At 33.0% G+C, this 21,965-nt stretch overlaps 1 protein-coding gene across 1 annotated transcript; it reads right to left on the reverse strand.

The window, feature by feature from the left end:
• Positions 1-6,911: 6,911 nt before the first annotated feature.
• On the reverse strand, positions 6,912-7,922 carry LOC125831507 (MADS-box transcription factor PHERES 1-like). Its single transcript, XM_049510684.1, has one exon. The coding sequence runs from the start codon at positions 7,920-7,922 to the stop codon at positions 6,912-6,914; it is 1,011 nt and encodes a 336-aa protein (XP_049366641.1).
• Between the last annotated feature and the right edge of the window lie 14,043 nt (positions 7,923-21,965).

Genomic DNA, 21,965 nt, shown 5'->3' on the forward strand with positions numbered 1-21,965 from the left:
AAAAGGGTTCACAAAGTTTCTCAGGAAGAACATCAAAACTATTTGCAACATAAGGGGTTACAAAAGATAAACTTGCTCCTGGGTATAACAAAGCATAAACATCAATAGTGAAGACTTTGATCATACCAGTTACAACATCTGGAGAGTTCTCTTGCTCTTGGCGACTAGTGATCACATAAAGACAGTTTGATCCTCCGCCAGTACCGAAAGTAACTCCTCTAGGTCCAGCCTTCTCTGGTGGAGTAACTGATGAAGATTGGGCAATATTGCCCTGATTTCCACTACCTTGCCTATTCTTAGGGCACTCTTTCATGAAGTGACCCTCTTGTCCACACTTGAAACAACCTGACTGTCCATCACGACACTTACCTAGGTGGGTTCTACCACACCAAGCACATGCAGGAGCCCAGTTACCTCTTTGTGCCACACTACCTTGAGACTGTGCAGGTCTAGCTCTGAAGTGCTGGGAATTCTGGCCATTATACTCACTTCTGTTTCTGGGTGCAGGTGCACTAGCAGATGATGGTGCAAGTCCCTTTTGCTTTTGCTGAAAAGACGAACGGTTCACATTACTTTTCTGCTACGCGGACTCATTCCCTGTCTTAGCTTTCTTAGTTCTGAATTCCTCCCTATCCCTCAGCTTCTCTTCCTCAACCTGCTGCACATAGACCATCAACGTTGATATATCCATGTCCCCAAATAGCATCGCTACCCTACCTTATTTGCTTGATAGATAGGACAAACCAGCTACAAAAAGACTCATTCTACTTCTCATATCCGCAACCATCTACAGAGCATAACGAGATAGTTGGGTGAATTTTAACCTGTACTCATGAACACTTCGCAACTCCTGCTTAAGGGTAAGAAATTCTCGTACCTTAGCCTTTTTCAATTCTCGGGGGAAGAAATGCCCCAAGAAGGCCTCCTCAAAACAAGCCAACTCGCAGGTGGTGCATCCTCAACTCTACCCTCTTTTCACTGGTCAAACCAAGTCTTAGCAATATTCTTCAGTTGATATGCAACTAATTCAACTCGCTCAATCTGAAATAATTGCACTAAACACTTATCAAAATGATGTGTTTACAATAGTGTTAAAATGAAAAGATACTTTTTTATTCATTTTAAGAAAAATACTCAAGATGAAGAGAAATTATTTGAAGATGTCTTACTAAATTTTGATCAAACGAATATGTACATTTATTTCTCTGATGAAAAAATCACCATTTATAGTCAATGTGATAAATATTAACCATATTGAGATCCCTATATATATATATATCTTTGATTCTTTCTAACTAATGTCTATCTCTTTATATTAGAGGGGAAGAAAGAACTTCAATTTTATTAAGTTTCTGTCATGTTTAGTTAAACCCGTTTAAATGTAATGATCCATCCTTTCATTTTAAGAAATACCCGCAGTAAAATTCCTGAGTCTAAAATTGGGTATATCTAGTCGAGTAAATCTAGGATTGACCCGCCTTGGCGGAAAAAAATACTTCACTTACATAGGATTATCCAGGAAAGGACTGTCTTGGACCACTATCACAGTCCCTTGGCTGCTATAGCTCTATTTGTCCTTAGGCCATCATAGCAGCACCCCACAATGGCCCCTATAATTTTTACTCCTTCTCTTCTTAGTCCATGTTTGAAAAGAGTTGCCTCTTCCTAAAAATGTCCTAGAATTATACTTCCTCTGTCCCAAATTACTTGTCCACTTTTCCTTTTTTAGTTGTCCCTAATTACCTATCCATTTTGACAAATCAAGAAAGGACAAAAAAAATTTCTCTATTATACCCTCAATATATTACTTTGAAAAATGTAGAATTTCTTGAAAATCTTAAGTTTTTAATTCATCCACTTCATAATTAATAGGGGTAAATGATAAACTCACTATATCAATTATTGTCTTCTTAATAGGTGTACCAATTCAAAAGTGGACAAGTAATTAGGGACAAAGAGAGTATTAAAGAGAAAACCCTTTATAACAGAGAGACAAGCCTCTCAATACACATATTTCCAAACCTTTTATCTCGAAGAAGGGTTAAGAGACATGATTATATTCAACAACCAAAGATTCAATCACAAGGTAGCAATAAAGTCCTCTCTTGACAATAGCTTCTTAAGAACACACAAACCAAATAAAACTGAATTAAGAACCACCATAATAAGATCCTAAGAATAGGTATTAATAGTTTCTAGAATTACATAACAAAATTAAGAATAAATTAGTCTCACGACTCAATAATGGAAGAGATTGCATCGTCTAACCCACTACGACAAGTCAGCTTCAAACACAAAAGATGCTAACAAATGCGGAAAGAAAGACAAGATAAATAAAGCAGCAAAAAACTTAGTCATTCTAATATAACCCAACACCTTGTTGTCACGTGTTCAATTCACTAATGTATTAAAACAGAATTGAAAGACAATTACATGTTTTAAAAGTCTTTATTTCTCAAATAGAAGAAAGCATAAATATAAAGGAAGAAGAGGGTCCGCCAGGATGACAAGGAACTACCTCTAAGAATCCTTGTTGAGCCACGGATGAGGGAGAAGAAAAAGAGAAATCACACGGAACTAGGCTCGGAACCTACATAAGTTTAGAAGCAAGGAGTGAGTACCGAACAACACTGTACACGGCAAGAAACTACTAAATAAAGCAAAATTATTCTAGAATACGAGTACTTCTTTCATCCAAACCCAAACTCCTCAAATTACAACCTGCATAAATCAGTCCAACCTAACCATTTTACAATACATAATTCCCAAGGCTGAACAATCATAGTCCAACTATCACAGTTCAACAACCAATAAGTTTCAAGTATGCCAATCACACGTACCAAGTAAGTAATTCTCAAGTATCAAGTAGATCTATTACAAGTATCCAGTAGATCAAACTCTTGCCGAAAACTTTTCTCTTTGGCACAATATCACTAGTCGAAACCATTTTCCCTTCCCCTTTATATTTTATTACTAGCTGGAACCATTTCACTTAATTTTTATCATCTAACTTGCCGAAAATATCTCCCTTAAGTATAATATCAGTAGCCGAAACCAGTTCCCTAGGGATTTATGTCATATCACTAGCTGAAACCATTTCCTTTCGGTTTTATATCAAATTTCTTGCTCGAACCTTTTCTCATGGGCATGATCATCCCATGTCTCGTCACGATATAAATAAGTCAATGCAAATTAGAAATTTCACACCATCAGAAAGAGGCAATAACTTAAACAATTCAAGTCCACAATAATGCTATCAAAACATTTCATTAATCAACACATTTTGGGTCCACAAAAAGGCAATTCACAAATAATTATGATCAACACATTGCCTCTTTCAATAATCCCACTTTTATTCATTAATATAAATCAAGTAAAATAATTGAACAGATCACGTCATTTCCATTACTCCCCAACACAAACAGTGAAGGGAAATAAACTATTCTACTAGTTTTAAAAGGTTTAGAATCACTTGCTTCAATTCAATCAAAAGTTATTTCAAGACTTGATCTTTCCCTTTCTGAACAATGTGCAAAGACACGCAATCTTATTCAATCGAGTAATCAAAATAAGATTCCAGAACTAATAAAAACACCCAAATCATTCACTTTGAGAAATGGGTCAAATCAACTGAACAACCCAATTCAGAATATGAGGTTTGAATCCAAAAATATTTACTTGAATATGTTTTTCGAGACATTTGGAACTCATTGGTGAAAACCACTTTGAAAAAGGAGTGAAAATCAATGAACAATCGCCATTTTAGCTCATAACTCAAGTTCTTGAAAAACCTTGTCATTTGCCAATCAAAATCCCAACTGTCAACCAAACCTACACCTTGAAAGTAGCCGTCCCTCGAGAACCAGATGATCTACAAGCGAAACCTTGGCCGCTAGCTACTTAGCTAAAGACTAACTCAAGCAGAATTGAGCTTTAAAACACAATTAAACTATTTAATCTCAAAGTACTCAACTGTCTTAAAATATTCTGATTACAATAATAGCTAAAAAATAGTTTAGAAAGGAATACTAAAACATACTCAAGACTAACTATCTATGAAGCCTCTATTGTTCAATATGGATGTTAGGACAAGACCCACAACACGCCAAGCAACTAACTAAAAGATAAAAGTTGAGTCCTCTAAAATGCAAAGAGACTCACCAAAGGCTAACTGGTAGTGCAAACAAATCTCAACAAAGTGTCAGTTGTTGATTTGAACACCTATATTTGCATCATAAATAGATGCAGGTCGAATGTCATCAACACATTGATTGTACGAGTACGTAATATTGCCGAAGCGAAATGACTGAATGAAAAGATTGCAATAGATATAAATATATACTAATTTGAATGTTAAGAAATAAATGAGTGAAATCATTTGAACTTTACAAATACTTACTCATCATTGAACTCATTATATTAAGTGATATGATTAAATACACTTTTAAAGTGGGGGTATCGCTTCTGTAAACCAGGCTCTACTTAAGTGATCACCGCTAAAGCAACCCTTAGCTCACTTAAGCTAACCCCGCTAAAGTTCATCTTTCGCTTTAGAGATCATGTCTTGGCATAAGTGAAGGTCGCTTAAGCAAAAGGACAATCACAAATGCGAAGGGTATATAACTCATGGGCCAGAAAAATCAGCCAACTCTCAAAACGTCGAAAGAATCAGTAGGATTCATTTGGAATCCTGTATATACAAATCATATTTTTAAATTGACTATACTTGACGTTCTGAACAAAATAGAATCATCGAAACACAAATGTGAGATCGATTCGGGACCAATATCGGGAAGGGTAAAATAATAACTTTACAAAAATTTCCAAAAATTACCGACCAGGCCATTAAAATTAGGTTACACACATGCACTGCATCACTGCATTTGTTGTTTCAGTCGCAAATGATTTCCCATATCGAGTAATATGGTGAAATTGTCGCTTCTTACTTAATTTGAATTGTAGGTGAGATGCATCCCCATAATAAGAATTGCATCGCAACTCTTTACCACACACCAACCTTTTTGTAGTGACTATTCTTCCTTTAGTTGAAATTCAGTAAGTTAGTGATGCGGAACCGCATGTGGACATCCGAATACATGAGCATCACTTTATAGTAACAGACTATTTTATCACTTTCAGCTTTGAACCTTTTTACTTTGTTTCTACTCAATCGCATGTAAATTATGAAAACCTACTTTTCAAGGCTTAAACATCGTAAACGCCTCTTTTTTTTCTCTGAAAACACAATAGTTTAAACTTAGAAAAACTTACAAGTACGTAAAATACAAACTTATCAAATCACAAAAAACTTAAACTACTTCTTATCCTCAAGGAGTACGAAACATCAACATCATACAGACTCAGACTTCACTCTTCTACCTAGCAAGAATTCGACTTGACACGAACTTGAATCATAGAAGCGACAGTTTATCACATGACAACATTTATGCTCCATTATCATTCATACAGTCTATCAATTATTTCATGAAAACTATTTGACAATGGTAATCACCTCTTCTATTTATATGGGCCAACTCAGGAAAAGAAGATCTCTGAAATATATAGTATAAATGAAACTAGAGAATTTAAGATTTAGAATCAAACACTCACTCTCACGATGATGTCAACATGCACACACATAGTATCAAGCTTGTCCATTATGTATTTCTCAGCTAATTCATACATACTCAATTTAAGGTCAATTAGGACTTCTTGGGAACGACAAATGAAAAGGTGCAGACAAACAGTCACCACTAAGGGAAAATGTCAACCAAACAGAAAACAACTATCAAAACCAACTTGACGCATTAAACTCTATAGGACTGACAACAACTTAATGAAAACATTAACACTCAATATCATGGATCATTTTAAAATTGACATAATTTATTTGGATCATATCAGTCACATGTTATCAACCAAACTATCCATTGTATCTTACATTGACTTTGTCTCTAGCAAATCATTAATTGCACAAGTCACCCGATTTTACAATAAAGAAAACTATTGAGAAAGATCTAAGTATAAATAAAACCTAAAAGACATACTATAACGCATGAACATTCATAACCAAAAATAGATAAACAGACCAACTATTGTTAAAAATTAACAGTACATGGCCAAACGAGAAAAAATATCAAAACATAAACATACCCATTAGAGTCAAAAGAACCTCATAAAAAAATATTTCAACAAGCTTAAAACATTCACCGACATGTTTCAGTAACCTTAGGATATTTTTAAATCTCAATTTTTATATTAAATTTTGTGTATTATTAACCGTCACGAAGGGAAAAAAATGAGAAAAATGGAGCCAAAATATAAATGTGATGAACCAATTCTCTGTTTTGGGAGTGCAAACATCAATTCTAAAAATTAAGTTAAAATAGAACTTTTGAAGTTTTTAACATACAAAAGCTACAAAATTAATGAATCTTTTACTATGACAATATTTTCAAAAGTATATGTATATTAAATTAGACAATTAATTATATTGTTTTAACTCAATTGTAATATTAGAAGTGTTACTACTTTACACCAGAAAGTTTAAAAATAAAATTTTACCCTCTATGTAAATTGGTTTGTTAGATTTTGAAGTGTAAGAGGTCATTTTAGAAAATTATACTAACAACAACATTTCAATAATAATAGTAATAAATGAAAAATAAATAAATCGGTATATGATAAAAATTAAAATAATTGACCATCGATTTAATAAGTGAATGAAACTACAAACTTTGAAACAAGTCAAGGAATACGACAGGAGGACACTTCAAAGGAGGACGAAGGGAAACTTACTCGGATAGTCCAACGACACAATTTAGATATGAAAAATAGTAAATGACATAAATACTCCATTTGACCATATGTACATAGAAAATAGTACTAATTAAAAATACACACATTGGTCCTTAGAATTTTTTGGTGTGGTTTGGATCTTGCACATTATTATTTTTAAAAAAAGGATCATCCAATAAAGTCATTACAACATCATCCTTCCAGTTGAGAAACCCAGAAATTGTAGGACTATCTGGTAAGTCAACAGAGGAATTCTGATTGTTATTCATTGGCGTTGATATACCAATTGAAGGGATATCCATTGAAAGTTCCATTTTCTGTTTCATTGTAGGAGACACTGGAGAATACATTGGAGGAGCTATCATTAATGAAGGCATCGGAGAATCAATCATTGATGAAGGCATTGGACAATCCATCGTTGGTGAAGGAATTGGAGAATACATTATTGTTGACGGCATTGGATGGGTCAGTGCAGGTGTTTTTCCAACAGCCATGTGTTGAGGCATTGGAGAAAAAAATTGTGGAACCATTGGAGGAAACATTTGTGAAAACAATAGAGGAGAAGGATCCGTCGGTCCTTCAGAGTTGTTCCTACTGGGTACCGTTGGATCAATAATGGGTTGAGGGGCATTCGATGTAGAACCCTCTCCATTAGCCTCTGTTATCATTAGTTCACGTACTTGTTTGAGATTCTTCTTGATTACACAACGTAGGTCGTTAAGATAGGAAGGGTTCATGTCAACAGAAACAGTTTTTCTCTCGAACACCTCATACATTTCATTTGTCATTTCCTTGACCCTATTTTCCTTTCTTACCTTTTGAAGTTGTTCCTCCAACTTCTTGATCCGTTGCATGGTGAACTCTTCTCTTGTCACCATGTTTTTAGATCTATCCAATGTCGGCAACTCCTTAAGCTTGATAAAAGTGTTGCGTACAACTTCATTATTTGGAAATGTATATGGTTCATTTCTGTAAGGGCCGTATATGACTGTAGCCACTTCAACATCACAAAGTGTTTTCAGTTCATCAGATTTTTTCAAGAGCCCTTTCAGTCTTTTATTATATGAGATTTTTCTTTTGCTATCATCTTCAATGAAAGCATAGTTCACTTTGTTTCTAGTCATGGCTAAAGGGGAGGAGAAATGTGTTTGTTTGGATATGAGGGTTAAAATGGCTTCGTTGTACTAGCAGTAGTAGTTGTGATTTTCTTGCCTAGGATTGACTCCTATTTATAGAGAAAAATTTAATTCTGTATAATTTTAAAAGTTTGAAATAGAACTTTTTTTATTGCTAATAAGAACTATTTTGGAAAAACACTAAATCAGGGGATATTAGATAAAAGTTAGATAGAATCACCTTAAAATATATTTACTTATGGCTCTGGTATTATGTTGACCAACTTATTAGGAAAAATATTAATGTGATTTAAATTTAGAGAAAAGGGTCTGAAAAATACTCCAACTTTGGTCGAAATTGTTGTTACGATACCAAACTTTGGAAAGGAGCTTTTGCCCCCCTGTACTATTTAATAAAGTATTTTAAAGGTATATATTTGTCTACGTGGACATCATAAATATTGCATCATTTTAAATAGTAATGTGTCCACTTGGGCACATATATACCTTAAAAATACATTATTAAATAGTGCAGGGGGGTAAATGGTGCTCCATAAAGTTTGGTATCGTAACAGCAATTTTGGCCAAAGTTGGAGTATTTTTCATACCCTTTTCCCTTAAATTTAAGTAGTGTATATAGAGAATGGTCATAAAGTTATCGCAAATGTATTTCTTTACTCATTTCTTTCATCGAGTTTTTTTTTAAATAAAAAGTATATTTTGATTCAAGAATGTACATAATTAAATATTGAAACAAGGGAACATTTATATATTGGTTAGTAATATTGAAATATAAATTAATATGCTTAAAAATATTCAATTTTTATGGTTAATTTAAAAACCACAAGTATTTTTTAAATCTTAAATGGTGATGTTTGTATGATTGAAGAAGTTACATCACTTGTCGAAGCATATTATTATTTTCTTTCATTTTGGATAAACCATATTTAGTTTAAAAAATTATGTTGCTTTCAAATATATTTGAAAGTAAATCTTGCTTAAGTATGTTTTTCTTAATGTCCGATACTCACCAACCTGTCACTCGATTAAAATTATATATATTTCTATATTAGTTTTGAGACAAGTCAATCTGAAATAATTGCACTAAACACTTATCAAAATGATATGTTTACAATAGTATTAAAATGAAAAGATACTTTTTTATTCATTTTAAGAAAAATACTCAAGATGAAGAGAAATTATTTTGAAGATGTCTTACTAAATTTTGATCAAACGAATATGTACATTTATTACTCTGATGAAAAAATCTCCGTTTATAGTCAATGTGATAAATATTAACCATATTGGGATCCCAATATATATATATATATATATATATATATATATATATATGTACATTTATTACTCTGATGAAAAAATCTCCGTTTATAGTCAATGTGATAAATATTAACCATATTGGGATCCCAATATATATATATATATATATATATATATATATATATATATCTTTGATTCTTTCTAACTAATGTCTATCTCTTTATATGAGAGGGGAAGAAAGAACTTCAATTTTATTGAGTTTCTGTCATGTTTAGTTAAACCCGTTTAAATATAATGATCCATCCTTTCATTTTAAGAAATACCCGCAGTAAAATTCCTGAGTCTAAAATTGGGTCTATCTTGTCGAGTAAATCTAGGATTGACCCGCCTTGGCGGAAAAAATTATTTCACTTACATAGGATTATCCAGGAAAGGACTGTCTTGGACCACTATCACAGTCCCTTGGCTGCTATAGCTCTAGTGGTCCCTTTGCCATCATAGCAGCACCCCACAATGGCCCCAATAATTTTTACACCTTCTCTTCTTAGTCCATGTTTGGAAAGAGTTGCCTCTTCCTAAAAATGTCCTAGAGTTATACTCCCTCTGTACCAAATTACTTGTCCACTTTTCCTTTTTTGGTTGTCCCTAATTACTTGTCCATTTTGACAAATCAAGAAAGGACAAAAAAAAATTCTCTATTATACCTTCAATTTATAACTTTATAAACTGTAGAATTTCTTGAAAATATTAAGTTTTTAATTCATTCACTTCATAATTAATAGGGGTAAATGATAAACTCACTATATCAATTATTGTCTTCTTAAAAGGTGTGCCAATTCAAAAGTGGACAAGTAATTAGCGACAAAGGGAGTATTAAAGAAAAAACCCTTTATAACAGAGAGACAAGCCTCTCAATACACATATTTCCAAACCTTTTATCTCGAAGAAGGGTTAAGAGACATGATTATATTCAACAACCAAAGATTCAATCACAAGGTAGCAACAAAGTCCTCTCTCGACAATAGCTTCTTAAGAACACACAAACCAAATAAAACTGAATTAAGAACCACCTTAATAAGATCCTAAGAATAGATATTAATAGTTTCTAGAATTACATCACAAAATTAAGAATAAATTAGTCTCACGACTCAATAATGGAAGAGATTGCATCGTCTAACCCACTACGACAAGTCAACCAAAAACACAAAAGATGCTAACAAATGCGGAAAGGAAGACAAGATAAATAAAGCAGCAAAAAACTTAGTCATTCTAATATAACCCAACACCTTGTTGTCACGTGTTCAATTCACTAATGTATTAAAACAGGATTGAAAGGCAATTACATGTTTTAAAAGTCTTTATTTCTCAAATAGAAGAAAGCATAAATATAAAGGAAGAAGAGGGTCCGCCAGGATGACAAGGAACTACCTCTAAGAATCCTTGTTGAGCCACGGATGAGGGAGAAGAAAAAGAGAAATCACACGGAACTAGGCTCGGAACCTACATAAGTTTAGAAGCAAGGAGTGAGTACCGAACAACACTGTACACGGCAAGAAACTACTAAATAAAGCAAAATTATTCTAGAATACGAGTACTTCTTTCATCCAAACCCAAACTCCTCAAATTACAACCTGCATAAATCAGTCCAACCTAACCATTTTACAATACATAATTCCCAAGGCTGAACAATCATAGTCCAACTATCACAGTTTAACAACCAATAAGTTTCAAGTATTCCAATCACACGTACCAAGTAAGTAATTCTCAAGTATCAAGTAGATCTATTACAAGTATCCAGTAGATCAAACTCTTGCCGAAAACTTTTCTCTTTGGCACAATATCACTAGTCGGAACCATTTTTCCTTCGCCTTTATATTATATCACTAGCTGGAACCATTTCACTTAATTTTTATCATCTAACTTGCCGAAACCATCTCCCTTAAGTATAATATCAGTAGCCGAAACCAGTTCCCTAAGGATATATGTCATATCACTAGCTGGAACCATTTCCTTTCGGTTTTATATCAAATTTCTTGCTCGAACCTTTTCTCGTCGGCATGATCATCCCATGTCTCGTCACGATATAAATAAGTCAATGCAAATTAGAAATTTCACACCATCAGAAAGAGGCAATAACTTAAACAATTCAAGTTCACAATAATGCTATCAAAACATTTCATTAATCAACACATTTTGGGTCCACAAAAAGGCAATTCACAAAGAATTATGATCAACACATTGCCTCTTTCAATAATCCCACTTTTATTCATTAATATAAATCAAGTAAAGTAATTGAACAGATCACGTCATTTCCATTACTCCCCAACACAAACAGTGAAGGGAAATAAACTATTCTACTAGTTTTAAAAGGTTTAGAAATCACTTGCTTCAATTCAATCAAAAGTTAATTCAAGACTTGATCTTTCCCTTTCTGAACAATGTGCAAAGACACGCAATCTTATTCAATCGAGTAATCAAAATAAGATTCCAGAACTAATAATAACACCCAAATCATTCACTTTGAGAAATGGGTCAAATCAACTGAACAACCCTATTCAGAATATGAGGTTTGAATCCAAAAATATTTACTTGAATATGTTTTTCGAGACATTTGGAACTCATTGGTGAAAACCACTTTGAAAAAGGAGTGAAAATCAATGAACAATCGCCATTTTAGCTCAGAACTCAAGTTCTTGAAAAACCTTGTCATTTGCCAATCAAAATCCCAACTGTCAACCAAACCTACACCTTGAACGTAGCCGTCCCTCGAGAACCAGATGATCTACAAGCGAAACCTTGGCCGCTAGCTACTTAGCTAAAGACTAACTCAAGCAGAATTGAGCTTTAAAACACAATTAAACTATTTAATCTCAAAGTACACAACTGTCTTAAAATATTCTGATTACAATAATAGCTAAAAAATAGTTTAGAAAGGAATACTAAAACATACTCAAGACTAACTATCTATGAAGCCTCTATTGTTCAATATGGATGTTAGGACAAGACCCACAACACGCCAAGCAACTAACTAAAAGATAAAAGTTGAGTCCTCTAAAATGCAAAGAGACTCACCAAAGGCTAACTGGTAGTGCAAACAAATCTCAACAAAGTGTCAGTTGTTGATTTGAACACCTATATTTGCATCATAAATAGATGCAGGTTGAATGTCATCAACACATTGATTGTACGAGTACGTAATATTGCCGAAGCGAAATGACTGAATGAAAGGATTGCAATAGATATAAATATATACTAATTTGAATGTTAAGAAATAAATGAGTGAAATCATTTGAACTTTACAAATACTTACTCATCATTGAACTCATTATATTAAGTGATATGATTAAATACACTTTTAAAGTGGGGGTATCGCTTCTGTAAACCAGGCTCTACTTAAGTGATCACCGCTAAAGCAACCCTTAGCTCACTTAAGCTAACCCCGCTAAAGTTCATCTTTCGCTTTAGAGATCATGTCTTGGCATAAGTGAAGGTCGCTTAAGCAAAAGGACAATCACAAATGCGAAGGGTATATAACTCATGGGCCAGAAAAATCAGCCAACTCTCAAAACGTCGAAAGAATCAGTAGGATTCATTTGGAATCCTGTATATACAAATCATATTTTTAAATTGACTATACTTGACATTCTGAACAAAATAGAATCATCGAAACACAAATGTGAGATCGATTCGGGACCAATATCGGGAAGGGTAAAATAATAACTTTACAAAAATTTCCAAAAAATTACCGACCAGGCCATTAAAATTAGGTTACACACATGCACTGCATCACTGCATTTGTTGTTTCAGTCGCAAATGATTTCCCATATCGGAGTAATATGGTGAAATTGTCGCTTCTTACTTAATTTTGAATTGTAGGTGAGATGCATCCCCATAATAAGAATTGCATCGCAACTCTTTACCACACACCAACCTTTTTGTAGTGACTATTCTTCCTTTAGTTGAAATTCAGTAAGTTAGTGATGCGGAACCGCATGTGGACATCCGAATACATGAGCATCACTTTATAGTAACAGACTATTTTATCACTTTCAGCTTTTGAACCTTTTTACTTTGTTTCTACTCAATCGCATGTAAATTATGAAAACCTACTTTTCAAGGCTTAAACATCGTAAACGCCTCTTTTTTTTCTCTGAAAACACAATAGTTTAAACTTAGAAAAACTTACAAGTACGTAAAATACAAACTTATCAAATCACCAAAAAACTTAAAACTACTTCTTATCCTCAAGGAGTACGAAACATCAACATCATACAGACTCAGACTTCACTCTTCTACCTAGCAAGAATTCGACTTGACACGAACTTGAATCATAGAAGCGACAGTTTATCACATGACAACATTTATGCTCCATTATCATTCATACAGTCTATCAATTATTTCATGAAAACTATTTGACAATGGTAATCACCTCTTCTATTTATATGGGCCAACTCAGGAAAAAGAAGATCTCTGAAATATATAGTATAAATGAAACTAGAGAATTTAAGATTTAGAATCAAAACACTCACTCTCACGATGATGTCAACATGCACACACATAGTATCAAGCTTGTCCATTATGTATTTCTCAGCTAATTCATACATACTCAATTTAAGGTCAATTAGGACTTCTTTGGGAACGACAAATGAAAAGGTGCAGACAAACAGTCACCACTAAGGGAAAATGTCAACCAAACAGAAAACAACTATCAAAACCAACTTGACGCATTAAACTCTATAGGACTGACAACAACTTAATGAAAACATTAACACTCAATATCATGGATCATTTTAAAATTGACATAATTTATTTGGATCATATCAGTCACATGTTATCAACCAAACTATCCATTGTATCTTACATTGACTTTGTCTCTAGCAAATCATTAATTGCACAAGTCACCCGATTTTACAATAAAGAAAACTATTGAGAAAGATCTAAGTATAAATAAAACCTAAAAGACATACTATAACGCATGAACATTCATAACCAAAAATAGATAAACAGACCAACTATTGTTAAAAATTAACAGTACATGGCCAAACGAGAAAAAATATCAAAACATAAACATACCCATTAGAGTCAAAAGAACCTCATAAAAAAATATTTCAACAAGCTTAAAACATTCACCGACATGTTTCAGTAACCTTAGGATATTTTTAAATCTCAATTTTTATATTAAATTTTGTGTATTATTAACCGTCACGAAGGGAAAAAAATGAGAAAAATGGAACCAAAATATAAATGTGATGAACCAATTCTGTTTTGGGAGTGCAAACATCAATTCTAAAAAAATTAAGTTAAAATAGAACTTTGAAGTTTTTAACATACAAAAGCACAAAATTAATGAATCTTGTACTATCACATATTTAAAATATATGTATATTAAATAAGACAATTAATTATATTGTTTAATTCAATTTAATATTAGATGTGTTACTAGTTTACACCAGAAAGTTTAAAATAAAATTTTACCCTCTATGTAAATTGGTTTGTTAGATTTTGAAGTGTAAGAGGTCATTTTAAAAAATTATACTAACAACAACATTTCAATAATAATAGTAATAAATGAAAAATAAATAAATCGTATCTAATAAAAATTAAAATAATTGACCATCGATTTAATAAGTGAATGAAACTACAAACTTTGAAACAAATCAAGGAATACGACAAAAGGACACTTCAAAGGAGGACGAAGGGAAACTTATTCGGAAGTCCAATGACACAATTTAGATATGAAAAATAGTAAACGACATAAATACTCCATTTGACCATATGTACATAGAAAATAGTACTAATTAAAAATACACACATTGGTCCTTAGAATTTTTTGGTGTGGTTTGGATCTTGCACATTAATATTTTTAAAAAAGGATCATCCAATAAAGTCATCACAACATCATCCTTCCAGTTGAGAAACCCAGAAATTGTAGGACTATCTGGTAAGTCAACAGAGGAATTCTGATTGTTATTCATTGACGTTGATATACCAATTGAAGGGATATCCATTGAAGGTTCCATTTGTTGTTCATTGTAGGAGACACTGGAGAATACATTGGAGGAGCCATCATTAATGAAGGCATCGGAGAATCAATCATTGGTGAAGGCATCAGAATCCATCATTGGTGAAGGAATCGAGAATCCATTATTGTTGACGGCATTGGAGGGTCAGTCAGTGTTTTTCCAACAGCCATGTGTTGAGGCATTGGAGAAAAAAATTGTGGAACCATTGGAGGAAACATTTGTGAAAACAATAGAGGAGAAGGATCCCTTGGTCCTTCAGAGTTGTTCCTACTGGGTACCATTGGTTCAACAATGGGTTGAGGGGCATTCGATGTAGAACCCTCTCCATTCCTCTTTTATCATTAGTTCACGTACCTTGTTTGAGATTTTCTTGATTACACAACGTAGGTCGTTGAGATAGGAAGGGTTCATGTCAACAGAAACATTTTTCTCTTGAACACCTCATACATCTCATTTGTCATTTCCTTGACCCTATTTTCCTTCTTACCTTTTGAAGTTGTTCCTCCAACTTCTTGATCCTTTGCATGGTGAACTCTTCTCTTGTCACCATGTTTTTAGATCTCTCCAATGTCGGCAACTCCTTAAACTTTATAAAAGTGTTGCGTACAACATCATTATTTGGAAATGTATATGGTTCATTTCTGTAAGGGCCGTATATGACTGTAGCCACTTCAACATCACAAAGTGTTTTCAGTTCATCAGATTTTTTCAAGAGCCCTTTCAGTCTTTTATTATATGAGATTTTCTTTTCTATCATCTTCAATGAAAGCATAGTTCACTTTGTTTCTAGTCATGGCTAAAGGGGAGGAGAAATGTGTTTGTTTGGATATGAGGGTTAAAATGGCTTTGTTGTACTAGCAGTAGTAGTTGTGATTTTCTTGCCTAGGATTGACTCCTATTTATAGAGAAAATTTAATTCTGTATAATTTTAAAAGTTTGAATAGAACTTTTTTTATTGCTAAAGAACTATTTTGGAAAAACACTAAATCAGGGATATTAGATAAAAGTTAGATAGAATCACTTAAATATATTTACTTATGGCTCTGGTATTATGTTGACCAACTTATTAGGAAAATATTAATGTGATTTAAATTTAGAGAAAAGGGTCTGAAAAATACTCCAACTTTGGTCGAAATTGTTGTTACGATACCAAACTTTGGAAAGGAGCTTTTGCCCCCCTGTACTATTTAATAAAGTATTTTAAAGGTATATATTTGTCTACGTGGACATCATAAATATTGCATCATTTTAAATAGTAATGTGTCCACTTGGGCACATATATACCTTAAAAATACATATTAAATAGTGCAGGGGGTAAATGGTGCTCCATAAAGTTTGGTATCGTAACAGCAATTTTGGCCAAAGTTGGAGTATTTTTCATACCCTTTTCCCTTAAATTTAAGTAGTGTATATAGAGAATGGTCATAAAGTTATCGCAAATGTATTTCTTTACTCATTTCTTTCATCGAGTTTTTTTTTAAATAAAAAAGTATATTTTGATTCAAGAATGTACATAATTAAATATTGAAACAAGGGAACATTTATATATTGGTTAGTAATATTGAAATATAAATTAATATGCTTAAAAATATTCAATTTTATGGTTAATTTAAAAACCACAAGTATTTTTTAAATCTTAAATGGTGATGTTTGTATGATTGAAGAAGTTACATCACTTGTCGAAGCATATTATTATTTTCTTTCATTTTGGATAAACCATATTTAGTTTAAAAAATTATGTTGCTTTCAAATATATTTGAAAGTAAATCTTGCTTAAGTATGTTTTTCTTAATGTCCGATACTCACCAACCTGTCACTCGATTAAAATTATATATATTTCTATATTAGTTTTGAGACAAGTCAATCTGAAATAATTGCACTAAACACTTATCAAAATGATATGTTTACAATAGTATTAAAATGAAAAGATACTTTTTTATTCATTTAAGAAAAATACTCAAGATGAAGAGAAATTATTTTGAAGATGTCTTACTAAATTTTGATCAAACGAATATGTACATTTATTACTCTGATGAAAAAATCTCCGTTTATAGTCAATGTGATAAATATTAACCATATTGGGATCCCAATATATATATATATATATATATATATATATATATATATGTACATTTATTACTCTGATGAAAAAATCTCCGTTTATAGTCAATGTGATAAATATTAACCATATTGGGATCCCAATATATATATATATATATATATATATATATATATATATCTTTGATTCTTTCTAACTAATGTCTATCTCTTTATATGAGAGGGGAAGAAAGAACTTCAATTTTATTGAGTTTCTGTCATGTTTAGTTAAACCCGTTTAAATATAATGATCCATCCTTTCATTTTAAGAAATACCCGCAGTAAAATTCCTGAGTCTAAAATTGGGTCTATCTTGTCGAGTAAATCTAGGATTGACCCGCCTTGGCGGAAAAAATTATTTCACTTACATAGGATTATCCAGGAAAGGACTGTCTTGGACCACTATCACAGTCCCTTGGCTGCTATAGCTCTAGTGGTCCCTTTGCCATCATAGCAGCACCCCACAATGGCCCCAATAATTTTTACACCTTCTCTTCTTAGTCCATGTTTGGAAAGAGTTGCCTCTTCCTAAAAATGTCCTAGAGTTATACTCCCTCTGTACCAAATTACTTGTCCACTTTTCCTTTTTTGGTTGTCCCTAATTACTTGTCCATTTTGACAAATCAAGAAAGGACAAAAAAAAATTCTCTATTATACCTTCAATTTATAACTTTATAAACTGTAGAATTTCTTGAAAATATTAAGTTTTTAATTCATTCACTTCATAATTAATAGGGGTAAATGATAAACTCACTATATCAATTATTGTCTTCTTAAAAGGTGTGCCAATTCAAAAGTGGACAAGTAATTAGCGACAAAGGGAGTATTAAAGAAAAAAACCCTTTATAACAGAGAGACAAGCCTCTCAATACACATATTTCCAAACCTTTTATCTCGAAGAAGGGTTAAGAGACATGATTATATTCAACAACCAAAGATTCAATCACAAGGTAGCAACAAAGTCCTCTCTCGACAATAGCTTCTTAAGAACACACAAACCAAATAAAACTGAATTAAGAACCACCTTAATAAGATCCTAAGAATAGATATTAATAGTTTCTAGAATTACATCACAAAATTAAGAATAAATTAGTCTCACGACTCAATAATGGAAGAGATTGCATCGTCTAACCCACTACGACAAGTCAACCAAAAACACAAAAGATGCTAACAAATGCGGAAAGGAAGACAAGATAAATAAAGCAGCAAAAAACTTAGTCATTCTAATATAACCCAACACCTTGTTGTCACGTGTTCAATTCACTAATGTATTAAAACAGGATTGAAAGGCAATTACATGTTTTAAAAGTCTTTATTTCTCAAATAGAAGAAAGCATAAATATAAAGGAAGAAGAGGGTCCGCCAGGATGACAAGGAACTACCTCTAAGAATCCTTGTTGAGCCACGGATGAGGGAGAAGAAAAAGAGAAATCACACGGAACTAGGCTCGGAACCTACATAAGTTTAGAAGCAAGGAGTGAGTACCGAACAACACTGTACACGGCAAGAAACTACTAAATAAAGCAAAATTATTCTAGAATACGAGTACTTCTTTCATCCAAACCCAAACTCCTCAAATTACAACCTGCATAAATCAGTCCAACCTAACCATTTTACAATACATAATTCCCAAGGCTGAACAATCATAGTCCAACTATCACAGTTTAACAACCAATAAGTTTCAAGTATTCCAATCACACGTACCAAGTAAGTAATTCTCAAGTATCAAGTAGATCTATTACAAGTATCCAGTAGATCAAACTCTTGCCGAAAACTTTTCTCTTTGGCACAATATCACTAGTCGGAACCATTTTTCCTTCGCCTTTATATTATATCACTAGCTGGAACCATTTCACTTAATTTTTATCATCTAACTTGCCGAAACCATCTCCCTTAAGTATAATATCAGTAGCCGAAACCAGTTCCCTAAGGATATATGTCATATCACTAGCTGGAACCATTTCCTTTCGGTTTTATATCAAATTTCTTGCTCGAACCTTTTCTCGTCGGCATGATCATCCCATGTCTCGTCACGATATAAATAAGTCAATGCAAATTAGAAATTTCACACCATCAGAAAGAGGCAATAACTTAAACAATTCAAGTTCACAATAATGCTATCAAAACATTTCATTAATCAACACATTTTGGGTCCACAAAAAGGCAATTCACAAAGAATTATGATCAACACATTGCCTCTTTCAATAATCCCACTTTTATTCATTAATATAAATCAAGTAAAGTAATTGAACAGATCACGTCATTTCCATTACTCCCCAACACAAACAGTGAAGGGAAATAAACTATTCTACTAGTTTTAAAAGGTTTAGAAATCACTTGCTTCAATTCAATCAAAAGTTAATTCAAGACTTGATCTTTCCCTTTCTGAACAATGTGCAAAGACACGCAATCTTATTCAATCGAGTAATCAAAATAAGATTCCAGAACTAATAATAACACCCAAATCATTCACTTTGAGAAATGGGTCAAATCAACTGAACAACCCTATTCAGAATATGAGGTTTGAATCCAAAAATATTTACTTGAATATGTTTTTCGAGACATTTGGAACTCATTGGTGAAAACCACTTTGAAAAAGGAGTGAAAATCAATGAACAATCGCCATTTTAGCTCAGAACTCAAGTTCTTGAAAAACCTTGTCATTTGCCAATCAAAATCCCAACTGTCAACCAAACCTACACCTTGAACGTAGCCGTCCCTCGAGAACCAGATGATCTACAAGCGAAACCTTGGCCGCTAGCTACTTAGCTAAAGACTAACTCAAGCAGAATTGAGCTTTAAAACACAATTAAACTATTTAATCTCAAAGTACACAACTGTCTTAAAATATTCTGATTACAATAATAGCTAAAAAATAGTTTAGAAAGGAATACTAAAAACATACTCAAGACTAACTATCTATGAAGCCTCTATTGTTCAATATGGATGTTAGGACAAGACCCACAACACGCCAAGCAACTAACTAAAAGATAAAAGTTGAGTCCTCTAAAATGCAAAGAGACTCACCAAAGGCTAACTGGTAGTGCAAACAAATCTCAACAAAGTGTCAGTTGTTGATTTGAACACCTATATTTGCATCATAAATAGATGCAGGTTGAATGTCATCAACACATTGATTGTACGAGTACGTAATATTGCCGAAGCGAAATGACTGAATGAAAGGATTGCAATAGATATAAATATATACTAATTTGAATGTTAAGAAATAAATGAGTGAAATCATTTGAACTTTACAAATACTTACTCATCATTGAACTCATTATATTAAGTGATATGATTAAATACACTTTTAAAGTGGGGGTATCGCTTCTGTAAACCAGGCTCTACTTAAGTGATCACCGCTAAAGCAACCCTTAGCTCACTTAAGCTAACCCCGCTAAAGTTCATCTTTCGCTTTAGAGATCATGTCTTGGCATAAGTGAAGGTCGCTTAAGCAAAAGGACAATCACAAATGCGAAGGGTATATAACTCATGGGCCAGAAAAATCAGCCAACTCTCAAAACGTCGAAAGAATCAGTAGGATTCATTTGGAATCCTGTATATACAAATCATATTTTTAAATTGACTATACTTGACATTCTGAACAAAATAGAATCATCGAAACACAAATGTGAGATCGATTCGGGACCAATATCGGGAAGGGTAAAATAATAACTTTACAAAAATTTCCAAAAATTACCGACCAGGCCATTAAAATTAGGTTACACACATGCACTGCATCACTGCATTTGTTGTTTCAGTCGCAAATGATTTCCCATATCGAGTAATATGGTGAAATTGTCGCTTCTTACTTAATTTGAATTGTAGGTGAGATGCATCCCCATAATAAGAATTGCATCGCAACTCTTTACCACACACCAACCTTTTTGTAGTGACTATTCTTCCTTTAGTTGAAATTCAGTAAGTTAGTGATGCGGAACCGCATGTGGACATCCGAATACATGAGCATCACTTTATAGTAACAGACTATTTTATCACTTTCAGCTTTGAACCTTTTTACTTTGTTTCTACTCAATCGCATGTAAATTATGAAAACCTACTTTTCAAGGCTTAAACATCGTAAACGCCTCTTTTTTTTCTCTGAAAACACAATAGTTTAAACTTAGAAAAACTTACAAGTACGTAAAATACAAACTTATCAAATCACAAAAAACTTAAACTACTTCTTATCCTCAAGGAGTACGAAACATCAACATCATACAGACTCAGACTTCACTCTTCTACCTAGCAAGAATTCGACTTGACACGAACTTGAATCATAGAAGCGACAGTTTATCACATGACAACATTTATGCTCCATTATCATTCATACAGTCTATCAATTATTTCATGAAAACTATTTGACAATGGTAATCACCTCTTCTATTTATATGGGCCAACTCAGGAAAAGAAGATCTCTGAAATATATAGTATAAATGAAACTAGAGAATTTAAGATTTAGAATCAAACACTCACTCTCACGATGATGTCAACATGCACACACATAGTATCAAGCTTGTCCATTATGTATTTCTCAGCTAATTCATACATACTCAATTTAAGGTCAATTAGGACTTCTTGGGAACGACAAATGAAAAGGTGCAGACAAACAGTCACCACTAAGGGAAAATGTCAACCAAACAGAAAACAACTA

Source organism: Solanum verrucosum, unplaced genomic scaffold (genome assembly GCF_900185275.1).
Source record: "Solanum verrucosum unplaced genomic scaffold, falcon-dt-bn FXZP01000049.1, whole genome shotgun sequence".
Classification (NCBI taxonomy): domain Eukaryota; kingdom Viridiplantae; phylum Streptophyta; class Magnoliopsida; order Solanales; family Solanaceae; genus Solanum; species Solanum verrucosum.